Source organism: Nipponia nippon, unplaced genomic scaffold (assembly GCF_047370975.1).
Source record: "Nipponia nippon isolate SJK-2023a ecotype South Korea unplaced genomic scaffold, ASM4737097v1 scaffold_14, whole genome shotgun sequence".
NCBI classification, from domain to species: Eukaryota; Metazoa; Chordata; class Aves; order Pelecaniformes; family Threskiornithidae; genus Nipponia; species Nipponia nippon.
Window position 1 is genome coordinate 14010163 of NW_028262330.1, and position 17823 is coordinate 14027985.

General features: G+C 46.2%; 1 protein-coding gene across 1 annotated transcript; it reads left to right on the forward strand.

Annotated features, from left to right (window-relative positions):
- Positions 1 to 562: 562 nt before the first annotated feature.
- LOC104021516 (myosin heavy chain, skeletal muscle, adult) lies at positions 563 to 17503 on the forward strand. The gene is made up of 38 exons (XM_087751350.1): positions 563 to 769; positions 854 to 997; positions 1091 to 1247; positions 2987 to 3014; positions 3113 to 3224; positions 3424 to 3516; positions 3647 to 3710; positions 3803 to 3901; positions 4008 to 4111; positions 4202 to 4340; positions 4992 to 5110; positions 5205 to 5354; positions 6012 to 6182; positions 6828 to 7134; positions 7235 to 7305; positions 8401 to 8488; positions 8580 to 8697; positions 9013 to 9136; positions 9767 to 9903; positions 10005 to 10260; positions 11051 to 11293; positions 11524 to 11700; positions 11787 to 11932; positions 12020 to 12110; positions 12199 to 12588; positions 12741 to 12867; positions 13047 to 13165; positions 13630 to 13826; positions 14244 to 14427; positions 14514 to 14679; positions 14852 to 14976; positions 15144 to 15452; positions 15553 to 15756; positions 16024 to 16149; positions 16245 to 16415; positions 16502 to 16606; positions 16750 to 16845; positions 17348 to 17503. The coding sequence occupies exons 1-38, from the start codon at positions 563 to 565 to the stop codon at positions 17501 to 17503; spliced, it is 5820 nt and encodes a 1939-aa protein (XP_087607476.1).
- The last annotated feature ends 320 nt before the right edge of the window (positions 17504 to 17823 follow it).

The following is a 17823-nucleotide window of genomic DNA, read 5'->3' on the forward strand; positions in this document are numbered from 1 at the left end:
CAGCCTCTATCATCAGAATTAATACTAAAATTTACCAACTTTTAAGCAACAGGAAGAAAAACAGCAGTTTAAGATTTCTAGAAAGATGAACAGGCAATAGTGACATTTATATCTGTCATAATGCAAGATGAATTGTCCATAGCAAGTAAATTTTCCAGTGAAAAGCTACTATTTGCTATCAGACAGCATATTAAGAAAAATCAGAGACTTATTTAATACAAAGTCTGTGCTATGGCAATGTCCAAAGTCACTAGGATCTACAAAGTTGAAGTAATACTGCTAAACTGTACTACAATACTGCAACACTGAAGAGATGTTCTATACTTTGTTACACATAGCTAGATGTCTAAGAATGAATTACAGAAAAGTATACTAGTATTTTCAGCCAAGACTGGGAAGCTTAAATCTGACTTTTGACTTGTGTATACCTACTTAAATATTTGAAGAGATCAAAGTGCAAGAGATTTCCTGTCTTCCGCATAAAGCTGTTCACTTACTGACTCAACATATCTTTTTTCCTACAGAGCACTCTGCTGACTGTGCATCCTGTATAAGTGCAGACATGGCCTCTCCGGATGCTGAGATGGCTGCCTTTGGGGAAGCAGCTCCTTACCTCCGAAAATCAGAGAAGGAGAGAATTGAGGCCCAGAACAAGCCTTTTGATGCCAAGACATCCGTCTTTGTGGCTCATCCTAAAGAATCCTTTGTGAAAGGGTCAATCCAGAGCAAAGAATCAGGGAAGGTCACTGTCAAGACTGAAGCTGGAGAGGTGGGTAAAAACCAAGGCTTAAAAACTGTGTGTAGATCACAGTCTCAGCTCTCAGCTGACATACATTCTTTCTTCATCTGACAGACCCTGACCGTGAAGGAAGATCAGGTCTTTTCCATGAACCCTCCCAAGTATGATAAAATTGAGGACATGGCCATGATGACCCACCTCCATGAACCCGCTGTGCTGTACAACCTCAAAGAGCGTTATGCAGCCTGGATGATCTACGTAAGTACCAGCAGCAGTCTTCCTTTGGGCGGCTAGGTGGAACTGCTCTGCCAGGCTAAGTGGAAGCCAATGTGCTGTCTCCCTTCCTCGCAGACCTACTCGGGTCTCTTCTGTGTCACTGTCAACCCCTACAAGTGGCTGCCGGTGTACAACCCGGAGGTGGTGTTGGCCTACCGAGGCAAGAAGCGCCAGGAGGCCCCTCCACACATCTTCTCCATCTCTGACAATGCCTATCAGTTCATGCTAACTGGTGAGACAATGGCAGCATCTTCATAGCAATATAGCATTCGTTTTTTTAAAAAAATTATTTGCGTGTGTAAACCTCAGCATGAGCCTTTAATTAACTTATTTTAACAGTTGCTGATACTATGCATGAGACACAGTTCTGTCCTAATGATTTTAAAAACTCTAATTGATACCATGCAGAGAAGAGCACTGAAAACGTTACAGTGAAGAATAATTTATAGGATCAATTGAGTCAGGTGAAACAAAAATTCTCCCCTACCTATTATTGAGATCTCATTTGCTCAAAATGTGACAGAAAATATTAATAGAGCCCTGAACAATTTAATTCATCTCTCCCCAAACTGTATTGTAGGTTAATTTCTAGCTGTTTTGACTTCATGAAGACATGATTTAAAAACAAATGATCTGATTTCAAGTGTTATTCCAATATTTACAACTTCTTGGGAAAGAACAAGAGCCAGAATCCCAGAAAAGTTGCACCCTCTGGAAACAACGATAAATGCCTTCATTTCAAATTAGCTATTAGTTAATACTCCTGTACTATGGAATTGCTTCTTAGGCATGAAAGTTACTTGACCAGAAAGGACTAGAATTCTGTGCACCAAACCTGCAATATGCAGAAGGGAATCAATGATTTGATGGTCATACCTCTACAGTTGTTTCATGATTCCACAAGGACATTACTGAAAATCACAGAATAAGAATGTTGACTGTTAAAAAAGTCCCCAAATATTGAATAAAAATGGGATGATAATTTCAACGTATTTTTTTTCTCCTTTTCCACTTCCACTTTTAACACTGGAGTAGGTTCATGAATAACAAGTAGTTTAGCATTTTTTTCCACATTTGTTATCTTCTGTCTTCCTTCTCTTAGTTAGTGCCTTTAAAAACAGACTTCTAAAGACAGAAATAAACAGAAAAAGAGCAGAAACAATCTGAAACAAACAAACAAAGAAAAAAACCAAAATAATAAACTTATATTCTTTCCTACCTCAGAAAGTATTTGCTCCTTTGGATTCACTGATGAAAAGGAAAAATAAGGAAAGGAGAAAAAAAAAGAATCTAGTTTAAACATTTCCAACATTGATTAAATCTCTACACTTCTACAAATGAGTTAGGTAAGGAGGAGATCAGGATTCTTTTGACCTGTACAGTTAGTGGCTACAACCCCTTGCTACTTAGAGATGAGACCTAATTAATCAGACTTCTCAAAGGGTATTTTGTTAAATGGAAACAGGTATAAAGCGATCTCAGATTTTTAAATTGGTTGAGGACTCACTGGTGTATAAGCAGTTACTTATACTTCCTGGGACATTAAAAAGGCACACAAGAAATTTGATATTAATCTCTGTGGATTCTACAGGGAGTTCTTTCATACCCAAACCTTCCAGCCCTTCTCCAACACTTCTAACAGACTTCTCGGAGGAAGATAAACCTCCAGACTTCTTGAAGTCACTGGAAAGTAACAGGCATGCTTGCATCACTATTCATTTCATAGAGAGATTGATATGAGAAATAGGTTGAATTAAGAAGAAATGTCCTATTTCAATGTTCAAAAAGGGAGTTTAAATGAATATCTCAGAGGTGAAAAAAACATCGAAGAAATCCAAACTTTGATAACTCCAGCTCTCTCCATATAATACATAGGCTCTCTAAAAACACTGCTTGTATTTATCACACACATTGTGTTCTATATCATTCAAGAAAGCTACTAACACCATCTTGTTTCTGCCTCTTTCACAGATCGCGAGAACCAGTCAATCCTGATCACGTATGTACCCTCCCTACTCAGGTCCCTGTGGGGCTGTCGGGTGCCAGGGGACCTCCTGCCTGACCACACGCTCTCTGCCTCTCTCTTTGGTTTGACAGCGGAGAATCCGGTGCAGGGAAGACTGTGAACACAAAGCGTGTCATCCAGTACTTTGCAACAATTGCAGCGAGTGGGGAGAAGAAGAAGGAGGAGCAGCCTGGCAAAATGCAGGTGAGTCAGGAAGAACAGACTGAAGGTTCGATGTGCAATTGCCATGTCAGCTAAACGCTGTAACTGAATAATTATCATCCTGTAGGGAATGCTTGAGGATGAAATCATTAATTAATAGATAGTAGTTTGAATCAATGATTTTCTCTGCTCCTGACAAGAGTTTTGGAAAGGATAACCTGCCATAATTATTGTCCTGCAGGGAACGCTTGAGGATCAAATCATCAGCGCCAACCCACTGCTGGAGGCCTTTGGAAACGCCAAGACTGTGAGGAACGACAACTCCTCACGCTTTGTAAGTTGTTGCTTTGGACAAAATCTCTCCCTCTCATTATAAGAAAAGTGATGGCCCTAGCAGTATTCCACGTAAAGGAGACATCAAAAGAACCCATCCAGGCTGAAATGCTGCTGCTTCTCCTTAACAGGGCAAATTCATCAGAATCCACTTTGGGGCCACAGGCAAACTGGCTTCTGCTGACATTGAAACCTGTAAGAGACTCTCCTGACCTCATCCCATTCCTTCCTAAATTCTCACCTCCTTGTGCGTTCCTGTGCCTCACTCTTTCTACCTTCCTTGCCAGATCTGCTGGAGAAGTCCAGAGTCACTTTCCAGCTCAAGGCAGAAAGAAGTTACCACATATTTTATCAGATCATGTCCAACAAGAAGCCGGAGCTGATTGGTAGGAAGGATCATTGTGACTTTTTGAGGAAGATTGCTGAGCAACAGTTCCCGCTATTACCCGGCTGGCTAAACTAAGCCTGTGCCTTGCCTCTTCCTGCTTTCAGACATGCTCCTCATTACCACCAACCCTTTTGATTTCCACTATGTGAGTCAAGGTGAGGTCACTGTTCCCAGTATTGATGACCAGGAGGAGCTCATGGCTACAGATGTAAGTAACACAGCAAAAAGGTACCTACTGTACATGTCTCAAAGGTGACCTACTAAGGACACGTATTTTACTTCATTGTTTTGACTGCAGAGTGCCATTGACATCCTGGGCTTCACTGCTGATGAAAAGACTGCCATCTACAAGCTGACAGGGGCTGTCATGCACTACGGGAACTTGAAGTTCAAACAGAAGCAACGAGAGGAGCAGGCAGAGCCCGATGGCACAGAAGGTATCAGCACAGTCAGCAACTGACTTGTTCAAAGAACTTCTCTGTTTGCAGAGGTGATATGTTGGCCTCCAAGCACAGGCCTTTGTTGGCCTGAGTCACCACATAAAACACCGAGGAAAAACATCTTTGTTCATTGCCTATCTAACTGCAGAGGTGCTTCCCTGATCATGGGGAATACCATTACTTTATCCAATGGATACTCCCCAAACACACACAGCCTGAGAGAGGGAACTTCAACCTCAACGCAGGCTACCTCTCTCTCTGTAAAACCTTCAGCCACTAAGTCACCATGATGTGCAATCATATTTTTAGTGAAATAAATCCTGCATTCTTTGCTATGCAGGAATCAGCTTTCCACAGAAAAAGAATGTGCTGCATGCATGCCTCACGTATTGCCAGAGGGTTTTTGCGGTTCTTCTAGGACCTTCCAGATTCAAGCTATTCCTATCCAAGCCATACCTGCTCTTGCTTTCAAAGGGGGCCATCATTAGCTTCCAGAATTTACATTCCTTCCCAGACGTTCTGTATGAGACCAGTCCAATGCTTTTCCATTTCTAGAACAGGAACAGCAGAGTTTTTCACACTGACCAAATTCTAGCCATTGTCCAAAGATAAATGCTTCTCTCTCTCTCTCTCTCTCCTGCTCTTTAGTGGCTGACAAGGCTGCCTACCTGATGGGCCTGAACTCAGCTGAATTGCTCAAAGCCCTGTGTTACCCCCGAGTCAAGGTTGGGAACGAATTCGTGACCAAAGGTCAAACTGTAGAACAGGTAAATAGGAGATAGTTTGAAAGTACTTTTTCAGTACTTGAGCATTCTTTTTTGACCCTAGGAGGTAACTCCGGTCCTTTCTTCTCTGCTTTAGGTGAACAATGCAGTTGGTGCCCTGGCAAAAGCTGTCTATGAGAAGATGTTCTTGTGGATGGTTATTCGCATCAACCAACAGCTGGACACCAAGCAACCCAGACAGTACTTCATTGGTGTCCTGGACATTGCTGGCTTTGAGATCTTTGATGTAAGGAGCAAGGATTTAGCACCATTGTCAAGGGAGGGCCAGGGAGGGGTCATGAGGACTCAGAAACACCCTTCTTTTTAAGAAGATTCAGAAGTTTATCCTCCTTACCTGCAGTTTCTAGAAACCCCTCCCTCCTCTCTGTCACAGTAACACCCTCAAATGGCTTTACTAACCACAACCACTTTGATTCTAGCCTTGTCAACAGGTAGAAGAAAGCTCTGCTTTCCGGCTAATGGTCTCAGAGACCCTTGAGCTTGCAAAAGTCTTAGGCTTTGCCAACAAAGAGACAGCTCGAGGACTAAGGCTCACACAGATGTGGGCCAAAGGTGTGGATGCTCTTGGAAGAGCCAAGGAAAGGGTAGTGCTATGGGAAAGTTCACGATGCTGCAGCTAAGGTTACTGAAGGATTTGCTTCTGAGTAGCACAGTAAAAAAGAAATGCTACTTTTAGCTTGATTTCAAAAGTAATAACAATAAAATCTTTCAAGAACAGCAAATTTTGCAATAGAAGCCCTGCTAAGGAAACACATGCTGTTACAGTAGGGTTAGGAGTGGTGTTTCAGCTGGGGAACTTCAACAGCATTAGGCGAATGCTAGCAAAAACCTGTGGTGTTTGCCACACCTTGAGAACCTGTGCACCTCTCCTTGCTTTGGACAGTTCAACAGCTTTGAGCAGCTGTGCATCAACTTCACCAACGAGAAACTGCAACAGTTCTTCAACCACCACATGTTCGTGCTGGAGCAGGAAGAGTACAAGAAGGAAGGGATTGAATGGGAGTTCATTGACTTTGGGATGGACCTGGCGGCTTGCATCGAGCTCATTGAGAAGGTACCTTTTCCATACAAGTGTACGATGTATTCTGGAATTCTCTGATGTTTCTGGGCCAGATTCATCTCAGGAAGAACTCAGGGCCAGGCATTCAGTGTCAGTTAAATGAAATATTTTGCACTGAGATTTATTTTAGTCTGGGGAAGAGAAATTAGGAAATGCAAATCTGTGTCTTCAGTCCTGCATTACCTGCTCTTCAAGCCTGGAAAAGGTAGCCTCGACTCCCACCAACAGACTTCTTCAAAACCAGCTGGAGTCAGTCTCCTTTCCTTTTCCCCCTGAAGACTCAATCAGAACTCCACACACAAATTTGGGAAATAAATATCATCTCACCTGATTTCCCAAAACAACTGGGCCTCTTGTAGCTATTTTCCCCATTATTTTTTCCTTAACCACTTCTCCCTCTAATTCTGCTCCCAATTCTAACCTGAGCCAGACAGACGTTCTTACCAGTTCTGTGAAGGCAGTCTGCAGGAAGGTAAGGACAGGCAGAAATAAGCTCCCTGGCTGAGAACAGCTCCTGACAAACTTAGGCCCTTATCCAGGCTGAGATGCTACCAGCAACACACTGGTACCTTTGATGTTCATAGCACATGCTTCACATCATTATCATCTTTCTCTGTCACTACTTGTGGTACCTTCCAGCCCATGGGCATCTTCTCCATCCTGGAAGAGGAGTGCATGTTCCCCAAGGCAACTGACACCTCTTTCAAGAACAAGCTCTATGACCAGCATCTGGGCAAGTCCAGCAACTTCCAGAAGCCCAAGCCTGCCAAAGGCAAGGCTGAGGCCCACTTCTCCCTCGTGCACTATGCTGGCACGGTGGACTACAACATCTCTGGCTGGCTTGAGAAGAACAAGGACCCCCTGAACGAAACTGTCATTGGGTTGTACCAGAAATCATCCGTGAAGACACTGGCTTTACTCTTTGCCACCTATGGTGGGGAAGCAGGTAAGCTCTGTAAAATCCATGTTCTACGTGTTCATATTTTACAAAGGGGAATCCCAAAGACAATGTTAAAGGCATCTGCTCGTTTTCTTCAATTTTGCAGAGGCTGGTGGTGGCAAGAAGGGTGGCAAGAAGAAGGGTTCTTCTTTCCAGACTGTCTCAGCTCTTTTCCGGGTAACTGTAGAATTCATTATCCCTTTGAAGATGGAAAGCAGTTTTATTCTGAATCTGAAAGCTGTTTCAGTTTTGGTCATAGCTCTTGTCATCCTTGAAAATGCTTCCCTTGCCATCCTTGTGAATTACAGAACACCTTAGAACACCACAAAATCTCTACCTCAATGCGTGCACGGTCTTCGTTTTGTTTCAGGAGACAGAATGATATTGTCAGCCTCCTGGAACTGCCTAGGCAATTGTCTTAGAATTTTTTTTCCATCTAACTATTGATATTGCATCCTTATATTTTGGCAGATTTCTTCCACCTGCCTTAGTTTTGCTATTACTTTCTCTGAATATTCTACAAATATCTCCAAAGGGTCAAGTTCACCTATTTTGACTGGGAGTGAATAACAAATCAGCTCAACTTAAAATCTTCTCTGGAAACTTCAGAGATGTTACCCATACCTCTTTTACATATCTATGAAGATTTTCATTATTGTCACATTGTAGAATTTGAAAATAACAGATTGAACATCAAAAGCAAAAAAATTGCCTTGAGATTGTAAGGTAATGTTTTCATTTCAATGGGGAAAGAGAGTGAATGTTAAATTCCATCAAGTGAATGAATTCTGAGGTCAGTTTTCAGTTATGTTTTCAAGGTTTCCATTTGACTGAGGTGGATATATTTAGGGAGATTGAATTACTACCAAAAAAGTCAATTTATATGGGCTGTACAAATATTCCATCCATTTAGAAACAACATATTTAGCTGCCAAATCAGACGCTAGTCACACTTAGCCAAGACTACATGTCATCCAGTTAAAATCCCCAAGTAAATACCCCAAGAAATACCAGGTAGAAGGAAGGCTGTGAGATGGCAAGTCAATATTTGTATAAGGAGATCAAGGAAAAGCAATACTAACCATTATTCTACAAAAGAATTTCAAAACCAAAAATCTGTGAGTCTTCAGTTTCCAAGTTCCTCTTTGGGAGTTCTGCAAAATGTTTTAGAGAAGACAGGTCTGCATCCTGAAACATTCAGTTTAATATATCCACTATTAAGCTTCCAGTGGTTATGCTTAATAATAGAAACTTCATTTCATGGTCTCACAGGAGAATTTAAACAAGCTGATGGCTAACCTGAGAAGCACTCACCCCCATTTTGTACGATGCATCATCCCAAATGAGACAAAAACACCTGGTAAGGGGATCCAATAGGAGGAAAACTCAAGCCAGAGTTCTTCTCCTGAGTGTCAAAGAGCGGGGTGGTCACTAATGGTGGTGTTTGTTAGGTGCCATGGAGCATGAGCTGGTGCTGCATCAGCTGCGGTGCAATGGTGTGCTGGAAGGGATCAGAATTTGCAGGAAAGGGTTCCCCAGCAGAGTCCTGTATGCTGACTTCAAACAAAGGTAAGAGTGCTACACCTTTCTGCCCATTCAGACCAAGCTGAAGAACCTGACTATTGTAATATACTTGAAACATTATACTTTAAATTGGTACTGAGCTGTAATATAGAAGTTTCACCATCAGTTCATGATGATACAACATTGCTGAGATTAGGATTCTCTTGCACTTAGAGTTAATAGTAAAAACACTCTCCTGTTCTGAAAGGATGAACTGTCTCCAGGCATGAGACTCATTCAATGAGACAGTCCGAGAAGGCTGTGGGGTTCAATTACAGTTTTGGTGACGGGGATTTCTTCATGTTCTGTTTTCTTCTGCAGATACAGAGTGCTTAATGCAAGTGCTATCCCAGAGGGACAGTTCATGGACAGCAAGAAGGCTTCAGAAAAGCTCCTTGGGTCCATTGATGTGGACCACACCCAATACAGATTTGGTCACACCAAGGTAGAAACAAGACCTGTGTTAAAAGTTTGTCAGGGAGCGGCAAGGGCGAGCTGCTCCATCAGTGGCAGGGAGCGCAGCACAGTAACAGAGCTGGCAGGGTAGGGGCCTCAATCAGCAAGTGCCCAGCCCCACAGTATCCAAGCAAGGCAAGTGGGGAAGACCTTGGGATGGTAGTCAGGTTCAACCAAGAGTCCAGATCATCAGGCAGGTTTGTGACAATAAGGAAGGCCTGAGGTGAAGCCATAAAGCCTTGGTTTTTGAGATTGGTCAGGGTAAGACATAGGTAGGCTAACAAGGCCCGGCACTGTTCATTAATTCCTGGACAGATACACAGCAATGAGATTGGTCTAACATCAAGCCAGGAAGTAAGTCCACAGGTCATGGTAGAGCTCACTGGGGTCCATGAATAGGCATAGTTGTGGCTGAGGCTGTGGCTGAACTGGAAACCATAACTCATACCACATAGCTCAGAGAGGGATAGAATGCTTAGGGCTGAGCTTATAGGAAGCTCATAGGCCATTGGGCAGAAGGTTTGGGAGAGGGCCCAAGGTGAAGCTGGTCATGGCCATTAAAGTCTATTTCAGGATCCTGAAAGACTGTACTACCCGACAGTGACATTTCCTTTTCAAGGTGTTCTTCAAAGCTGGACTGCTGGGACTCCTGGAGGAGATGAGGGATGACAAGCTGGCAGAAATCATCACTCGCACACAAGCCAGGTGCAGGGGCTTCCTGATGAGAGTGGAGTATCGGAGAATGGTGGAGAGGAGGTAGACATTTCTCATATTAATTTGTTCTCATGGTACTTGACTAATGAAATTTAAATTCATCACACTGAAGCTATGCAACAGCCATGAGAATTTCATTTCAGGGAGTCCATCTTCTGCATCCAGTACAATGTTCGTGCATTCATGAATGTCAAGCACTGGCCATGGATGAAGCTGTTCTTCAAGATCAAGCCCTTGCTGAAGAGTGCAGAATCTGAGAAGGAGATGGCCAACATGAAGGAGGAGTTTGAGAAAACCAAGGAAGAGCTTGCAAAGTCTGAGGCAAAGAGGAAAGAGCTGGAGGAGAAAATGGTGACCTTACTGCAGGAGAAAAATGACCTGCAGCTCCAAGTGCAGGCGGTGAGCATTACCATTCATTTGTCCCTGGGAAAAGAATGATATACAGTCAGAATGCTTCTTGTCCTACGCAGAGACTCAGAGGAAGCTGACTAACATGCAGTAGAAAACAGTCGAAATCACACGCTCCAATGCTGAGTAACCAGGCACTGGCAGGGGCATGGTGAGTCTCATGGCAGCCCCACCTGAGACTTAGCATTCCTGCTACCTGAGGAAAGAGCCATGTAACACTAGCCAACATGTAATCCACAACAGCGAGCTCTGAACTGGAAGGGAAGTATCTCCATCTACGCAGCTTTCAGAGCAATGGATCTGTCTAATAGAGTCAAGGCAAACCTGGGAAGGCCCCATTTTCCTACTTACAGCTACACTGGAAGGCCTTGATTACTTCCCGAAACACAGATACTTCCCGTTCAAAGTCCATTAGGAAAAGGCAGTTTCTTCACACCAAACAGAACACCACTTGCTCCACTAAATTATTCTCACAAAGCCTCTTCTCCCCAAACATGACGAGGTTCGTGAGGAGTCCATTAAAAAGAAGCAGCTGTTGAGTACTGTTTCTGTCAGCTACCCTCTCTGTAGAGGCATTTTTAAGAGACACAAAACAATTGGAATCACTGTTGATTCCAGATGACAAGGTTTCCCAGTAGACACCGGGCAAGATCTTGCAGTTGCGGGAGTGGAAGACCAGGTTTGGCTCCCATTTTAACAGATGCCTCCTCAGTGACAGAAAAGACAGAGAGGAGAAACTTCAAACCATTACAACCCACAAAAATCTGTGTCTCCCCACCAGGAAGCGGACAGCTTGGCTGATGCTGAGGAAAGATGTGACCAGCTCATCAAAACCAAAATCCAGCTGGAAGCCAAAATTAAGGAGGTGACTGAAAGGGCTGAGGATGAGGAGGAAATCAATGCTGAGCTGACAGCCAAGAAGAGAAAACTGGAGGATGAATGTTCAGAGCTGAAGAAAGATATTGATGACCTCGAGTTAACATTGGCCAAAGTGGAGAAGGAGAAGCATGCCACTGAAAACAAGGTACACACAGAGGGAGGCACGTAAAGGGTGAAGGGACAGATGCCTCCCACATCAGCCTGGTACCCTCAGAACGAAGCTAGGTTTGGAGCATACCAGGAGCATAAGAGCAGGGCAGCTAGGCAGCCCCCAGAAAAACCAAGCTCCTGGCTAAGGACTGCAAGGTGAAAAGGTCACTGCATTAGCAGTCAAGTCTTCTACACAGGCTTTTGGCACTTTTTTACAATCAACAGGTGAAAAACCTCACAGAGGAGATGTCAGCCCTGGATGAGACCATTGCCAAGCTGACAAAAGAGAAGAAAGCCCTCCAAGAGGCCCATCAGCAGACACTGGATGACCTGCAGGCAGAAGAGGACAAAGTCAATACTCTGACCAAAGCCAAGACCAAGCTGGAGCAGCAAGTGGACGATGTAAGCACACAGGCATAGAGCAAGAATAAGTCCAGGTACGGAGTTCGAACTGGCTGGCAGCGCACTGATGGTCTTGTTCTTTGTAGCTGGAAGGGTCCCTGGAGCAAGAGAAGAAACTGCGCATGGACCTTGAGAGAGCTAAGAGGAAACTCGAAGGAGACCTGAAGCTGGCCCATGACAGCATAATGGATCTGGAAAATGATAAGCAGCAGCTGGATGAGAAACTGAAGAAGTAAGTGTGGCTGTGGGGCACCTGAGTGCTGGGCTGGTGCACTTGTCTTCTTCCTTTGAGCTCTAACACGGTTTGCTTTGCCCAAAGGAAAGACTTTGAAATCAGCCAGATCCAGAGCAAAATCGAGGATGAGCAAGCCCTGGGCATGCAACTACAGAAGAAGATCAAGGAGCTGCAGGCAAGTCTCTGTTCCTTCTCTTCTGCCCTTCAGAAAGACATCAGGTAGGAGGAGGGCACGGGTGTGAAGGGTCCCTAATGTTCCCCAGGCTCGCATTGAGGAACTGGAGGAGGAAATTGAGGCAGAGCGAACTTCTCGGGCAAAAGCAGAGAAGCATCGGGCTGACCTCTCGCGGGAGCTAGAGGAGATCAGCGAGCGCCTGGAAGAAGCAGGAGGGGCTACCGCAGCTCAGATTGAGATGAACAAGAAGCGTGAGGCAGAGTTTCAGAAGATGCGTCGCGACCTCGAAGAGGCCACGCTGCAGCACGAAGCCACAGCTGCTGCCCTGCGGAAGAAGCACGCGGACAGCACAGCTGAGCTTGGGGAGCAGATCGACAACCTGCAACGAGTGAAGCAGAAGCTGGAGAAGGAGAAGAGTGAGCTGAAGATGGAGATTGACGACTTGGCCAGTAACATGGAGTCTGTCTCCAAAGCCAAGGTATAGAATTGCAGTAGAACATTCTCACAGGGCCAAGGTATGGCACAATAGGCTACATCTCCCAGCCACATTCTCATAAAAAAGTCCCTGCTGCGATGATAAGGCAGAGTCCAGGTGTTCATTTCCTTTCCTTCCTTGCATCTGCTATGTAGGCAAATCTGGAGAAGATGTGCCGCACTCTGGAAGATCAGCTGAGTGAGATTAAAACTAAGGAGGAGCAGGATCAGCGCATGATCAATGACCTCAATACTCAAAGAGCTCGTCTGCAGACAGAATCAGGTGAGACATCCTCATTCCTGAGCTGCAATGCAAGAATGTGCACTCCATGACCGTACCACTGGGTGCAATATGGTAACAGGTATAACCTCTCCAGACCGCTCCTGACTGCATGGCTTTACAGGCAGAAAGTGACATATTATTAATAGTGTAGTTACCTTTTTTCACTTTATCCTTCCAAGGTGAATATTCACGCCAGGTGGAGGAGAAGGATGCTCTGATTTCTCAGCTTTCGAGAGGCAAGCAAGGCTTTACCCAACAGATTGAAGAACTCAAGAGACATCTGGAGGAAGAAATAAAGGTCTGGAAGTACCCTACTGTCCACAATCTACATCATCCCTAAAAGCATTTGGAGAATCCTGTCTGCTCCAAGATTAGCTCGATATGCTTTCCTCAAGCACATGTAGTACTGGAGGGAACAGCAGCAATGCGCATACCCCAACTCATAAGCTAGAGGGGGAAGGAAGCATAATGATTTTGATGCTGGAGGAAGTCATCCACAAGGCTTTCATGGGATTCTGACGATACTGTCCAAGGCGGGATTCAGACGCACACGTCCAAACATTTAGAGAAACAGCAGCTTACTGTCCCCAGAGCACCCGTCACTAACACATCCTGATCTCCAGAACACACTGATGAAGGCTTCACCAGCCTTCAGCTTTGCAGTTGCCTACTGAGAGTTTCATTCTAATTCCACTGTCGGTTTCACTGTCGAGAGGCATCTCAAGTCAAGTATTCAGGTTACCAGCCCCAATGTCCCCACAGGCCAAGAACGCCCTGGCCCACGCCTTGCAGTCTGCTCGCCACGACTGTGACTTGCTCCGGGAGCAATATGAGGAGGAGCAGGAAGCCAAGGGGGAGCTGCAGCGTGCCCTGTCCAAGGCCAACAGCGAAGTGGCCCAGTGGAGAACCAAATATGAGACGGATGCTATTCAGCGCACGGAAGAGCTGGAGGAGGCCAAGTATGTGGCAAGCGGGATGTCGAATGGCTGGAGAAGACGGAGACTGTCAAGGGAAATTGGAAACTGGAGTCTCTGAGAGTGGAATAGGACAGGGGTGGGACGAAGGCAGGGATATACTGTCTTTGTGGTGAAGGGGAGAGAGGGAGGGAGAGGAAAAGGGTGCTGTGGAAGAAGTGTAGATTGGAAGGACAAACATAGCCTTTAGGGCTAGAAAGGCTAAGACAGGCCGAATACTCAGTAGGTGCTAAGACACGGAAGTGATAGACCCTTCAGGCTGCATGCAATCTTGGAACAGAACAAACACTGTGAAAAGCGCTAGGCTCAAAGCCCCCAAAGCGGCCAACTGCCCTCTTGTGAACAGTACAACATTGGCTCCTCTCTAAGCGCTAACCTGGAGCTGTGCTTATCTCCTCCCAGGAAGAAGCTGGCACAGCGCCTGCAGGATGCAGAGGAACATGTCGAAGCCGTCAATGCCAAATGTGCCTCTCTGGAAAAGACAAAGCAGAGGCTGCAGAACGAAGTGGAGGACCTGATGATTGACGTGGAGCGATCGAATGCTGCATGCGCAGCTCTGGATAAGAAGCAGAAGAACTTTGACAAGGTCTTTTAGGCTCCAGACCTGGGGCTCCTGGGCAGAGCATCCCTTCCTCATTACCACATCCATACTCACGCCCCGTTTCTCTTCAGATCCTGGCAGAATGGAAGCAGAAGTATGAGGAAACGCAGGCTGAGCTGGAAGCCTCCCAGAAGGAGGCTCGCTCTCTCAGCACGGAGCTGTTTAAGATGAAGAATGCCTATGAGGAGTCCTTGGACCACCTGGAAACGCTGAAGCGTGAGAACAAGAACTTGCAGCGTAAGTCCCTGGCCCTCTGCTCCTGGCAGGGCTTTCTCACTATGCACCACTATCGACCGCCCCACATGGGTCTGTGCCTGCAGGTCTGCAAAGCTGCCTTTTACGTTGGTGTGGCAGGGCCCTTCCCATTCTGCTCTGTGCCTGACCATGCCCTTGGTCTTTGTTCCCACAGAGGAGATTTCTGACCTCACGGAGCAGATTGCTGAGGGAGGAAAGGCGATTCATGAGCTGGAGAAAGTCAAGAAGCAGATTGAGCAGGAGAAATCTGAACTCCAAGCCTCCCTGGAGGAAGCTGAGGTACACACAGTGCTAATGCATGGTGTCCAGACTGAAAGTATGGGAACAGTTTTCTGCAGAAACAGCAGGAAAGCAAACTTAGATTTCATGAAGAAGGACTACATCAGAGGAGATTACTCTAGAAAGGAAGCAGTAGTTTAAGTCACTGTTCCTGCTGACTTGTCCAGGCCTCCCTAGAACACGAAGAGGGCAAGATCCTGCGCCTCCAGCTTGAGCTCAACCAGGTGAAGTCTGAGATTGACAGGAAGATAGCAGAGAAAGATGAGGAGATCGACCAGATGAAGAGAAACCACCTCAGAATTGTGGAGTCGATGCAGAGCACCCTGGACGCTGAGATCAGGAGCAGGAATGAAGCCCTGCGGCTGAAGAAGAAGATGGAGGGAGACCTGAATGAAATGGAGATCCAGCTGAGCCATGCCAACCGCGTGGCTGCAGAGGCACAAAAGAACCTGAGGAACGCACAGGCAGTGCTCAAGGTGCGTTCAGCAAAGCTACAGAAAGAGAAACGACATCCCTGACATTTTTGGCACCCAAGCTCACACTGCCGCCTTGCAACTTCTCTTGCCTCTTTTACAGGATACCCAGATTCATTTGGACGATGCTCTCAGGACACAGGAGGACCTGAAGGAGCAGGTGGCCATGGTGGAGCGCAGAGCAAACCTGCTGCAGGCTGAAGTTGAAGAACTAAGGGCAGCCCTGGAGCAGACGGAGCGGTCGAGGAAAGTGGCTGAGCAGGAGCTTCTGGATGCCACTGAACGTGTGCAGCTCCTCCATACCCAGGTCAGGCGCTCTGCTGGAAATTAATCCTGTCAAGAAGGGATAACACAGAATGCGATTGCTATGCATCTTGTAAGTGATTACTATGCAAACACTTGAACAGCCATGCTGTGATAGGGCCAATCTAGCCAGCCACCCATGTCTGGTTTCCTGCTATGGCTCTAAAGAGGACTCTTGCATTAAAGACTTTCATAAACAATACTCACACTTTAGCTCTTGTCTGGAGGCATTAGGTCTAACAGTAAAAATCATGTCTTTCCGGTTGCACAGAACACCAGCTTGATCAACACCAAGAAGAAGCTGGAAACAGACATCATGCAAATTCAGGGTGAGATGGAGGAGACGCTCCAGGAAGCCCGCAATGCTGAAGAGAAGGCCAAGAAGGCCATCACAGATGTGAGTTGGGGGCTCCTTTCATTACTCCTGGTGGGTGCATTCTCTCCTAAACTGTCTGCAACCCCAAAATGGCTTTGACCCTTTGCTCTCATCAGGCAGCCATGATGGCAGAAGAGCTGAAGAAGGAACAGGACACCAGCGCCCACCTGGAGAGGATGAAGAAGAACCTGGACCAGACGGTGAAGGACCTGCAGCACCGTCTGGATGAGGCTGAGCAGTTGGCACTGAAGGGAGGCAAGAAGCAAATCCAGAAGCTGGAGGCCAGAGTGCGTAGGGCTGATACTTGTGCATGAGTGAGCGTGTCCCTTGGAGAGATACCAGGGAAGCTCCAAAGATGGGCTTCTCATTGCAGGTGCGGGAGCTGGAAGGGGAGGTTGATGCTGAGCAGAAGCGCAGCGCTGAAGCCGTGAAGGGTGTGCGCAAGTACGAGAGGAGGGTGAAGGAGCTGACCTACCAGGTAAGGCAGGAGGCCGCTGCGGGCTGACAGAGTTTTCTCAAAGCCAGTGAAATTTTGCACACACCATCCTCAAGGGCAATTGTAAACCTGACGTGGTGGGAAACCAATAATTAATTCTCTTTGCTGCTTACCAACCACTCTAGTCCGAGGAAGACCGGAAGAATATTCTCAGGCTCCAGGACCTGGTGGACAAGCTGCAAATGAAGGTGAAATCCTACAAGAGACAAGCTGAGGAGGCTGTAAGTATTGCTTGGAGAATGGGCAAGAGCCACCTTCCATTGGGGCAGCACGCTCCTTGAGCAGCTGTCGGGGATGAACTGAGGGAAGGTCTGCAGCCTGTTTTATACAGGAGGTGAGACTAAAGAAACTCGGGGGCCACATCCACTGACTGAGAAGTTCATGAATCTCACTAATCTACAGCAGAAGGCTTCAGGGTCTTTCTCAACCTAATAAGTTACACTGATAGCTGGGCAGCAAGTAGTGGGAGACTAAGTACACCAATGACAAATCCAAGTGACAAAATAGCTCCTCAAGTGTGACACAGTACCACTGAGGCTTGTCACAGGGGGTCCTGGATAAGGGAGGATGAGGAGGTCTGTGTGAGGCTTATGTGTAAGCAGTGGTGGGTGGGGGATGGAGGTTTGTGCCTTCCCCCAGGGAAGAGCCACAGCCCCGCAAGGCCGAGGCGCAGGAGGAGTGAAACCCCTGCCCTGGGCTCCTCACCACCCTCTCCCCACACAGGAGGAGCTGTCCAATGTCAACCTCTCCAAGTTCCGCAAGATCCAGCATGAGCTGGAGGAAGCCGAGGAGCGGGCTGACATTGCAGAGTCGCAGGTCAACAAGCTCCGAGTCAAAAGCCGGGAGTTTCACGGCAAGAAGATAGAAGAGGAAGAGTGAGGATGTCATGAGGCAGCAAAGTGACCTGAGGGCTGCACAAAATGTGAACCTCCTGGTCAGTTTCTTCTGCAATGAGTCTTTGTAACCATGTCGATGTCTAGGGAATAAAGACCGTAGAATCCTTTGCATACAGACCATGAACACCAGTTTTCATTTGTTTGTCTTTTTACTGGTTAGGTCTATATCATCATTAGCTTTTGGGCGCAGCTTTGACTTCTAACTTTTGTGTACCTGTGTCACGGTACAGCTTTTTGTCACCTAGTTCCTGACTACTTATCCCTTCTTTCTTGCTTAGTATCTGTGCCACGAATAAAAATGTA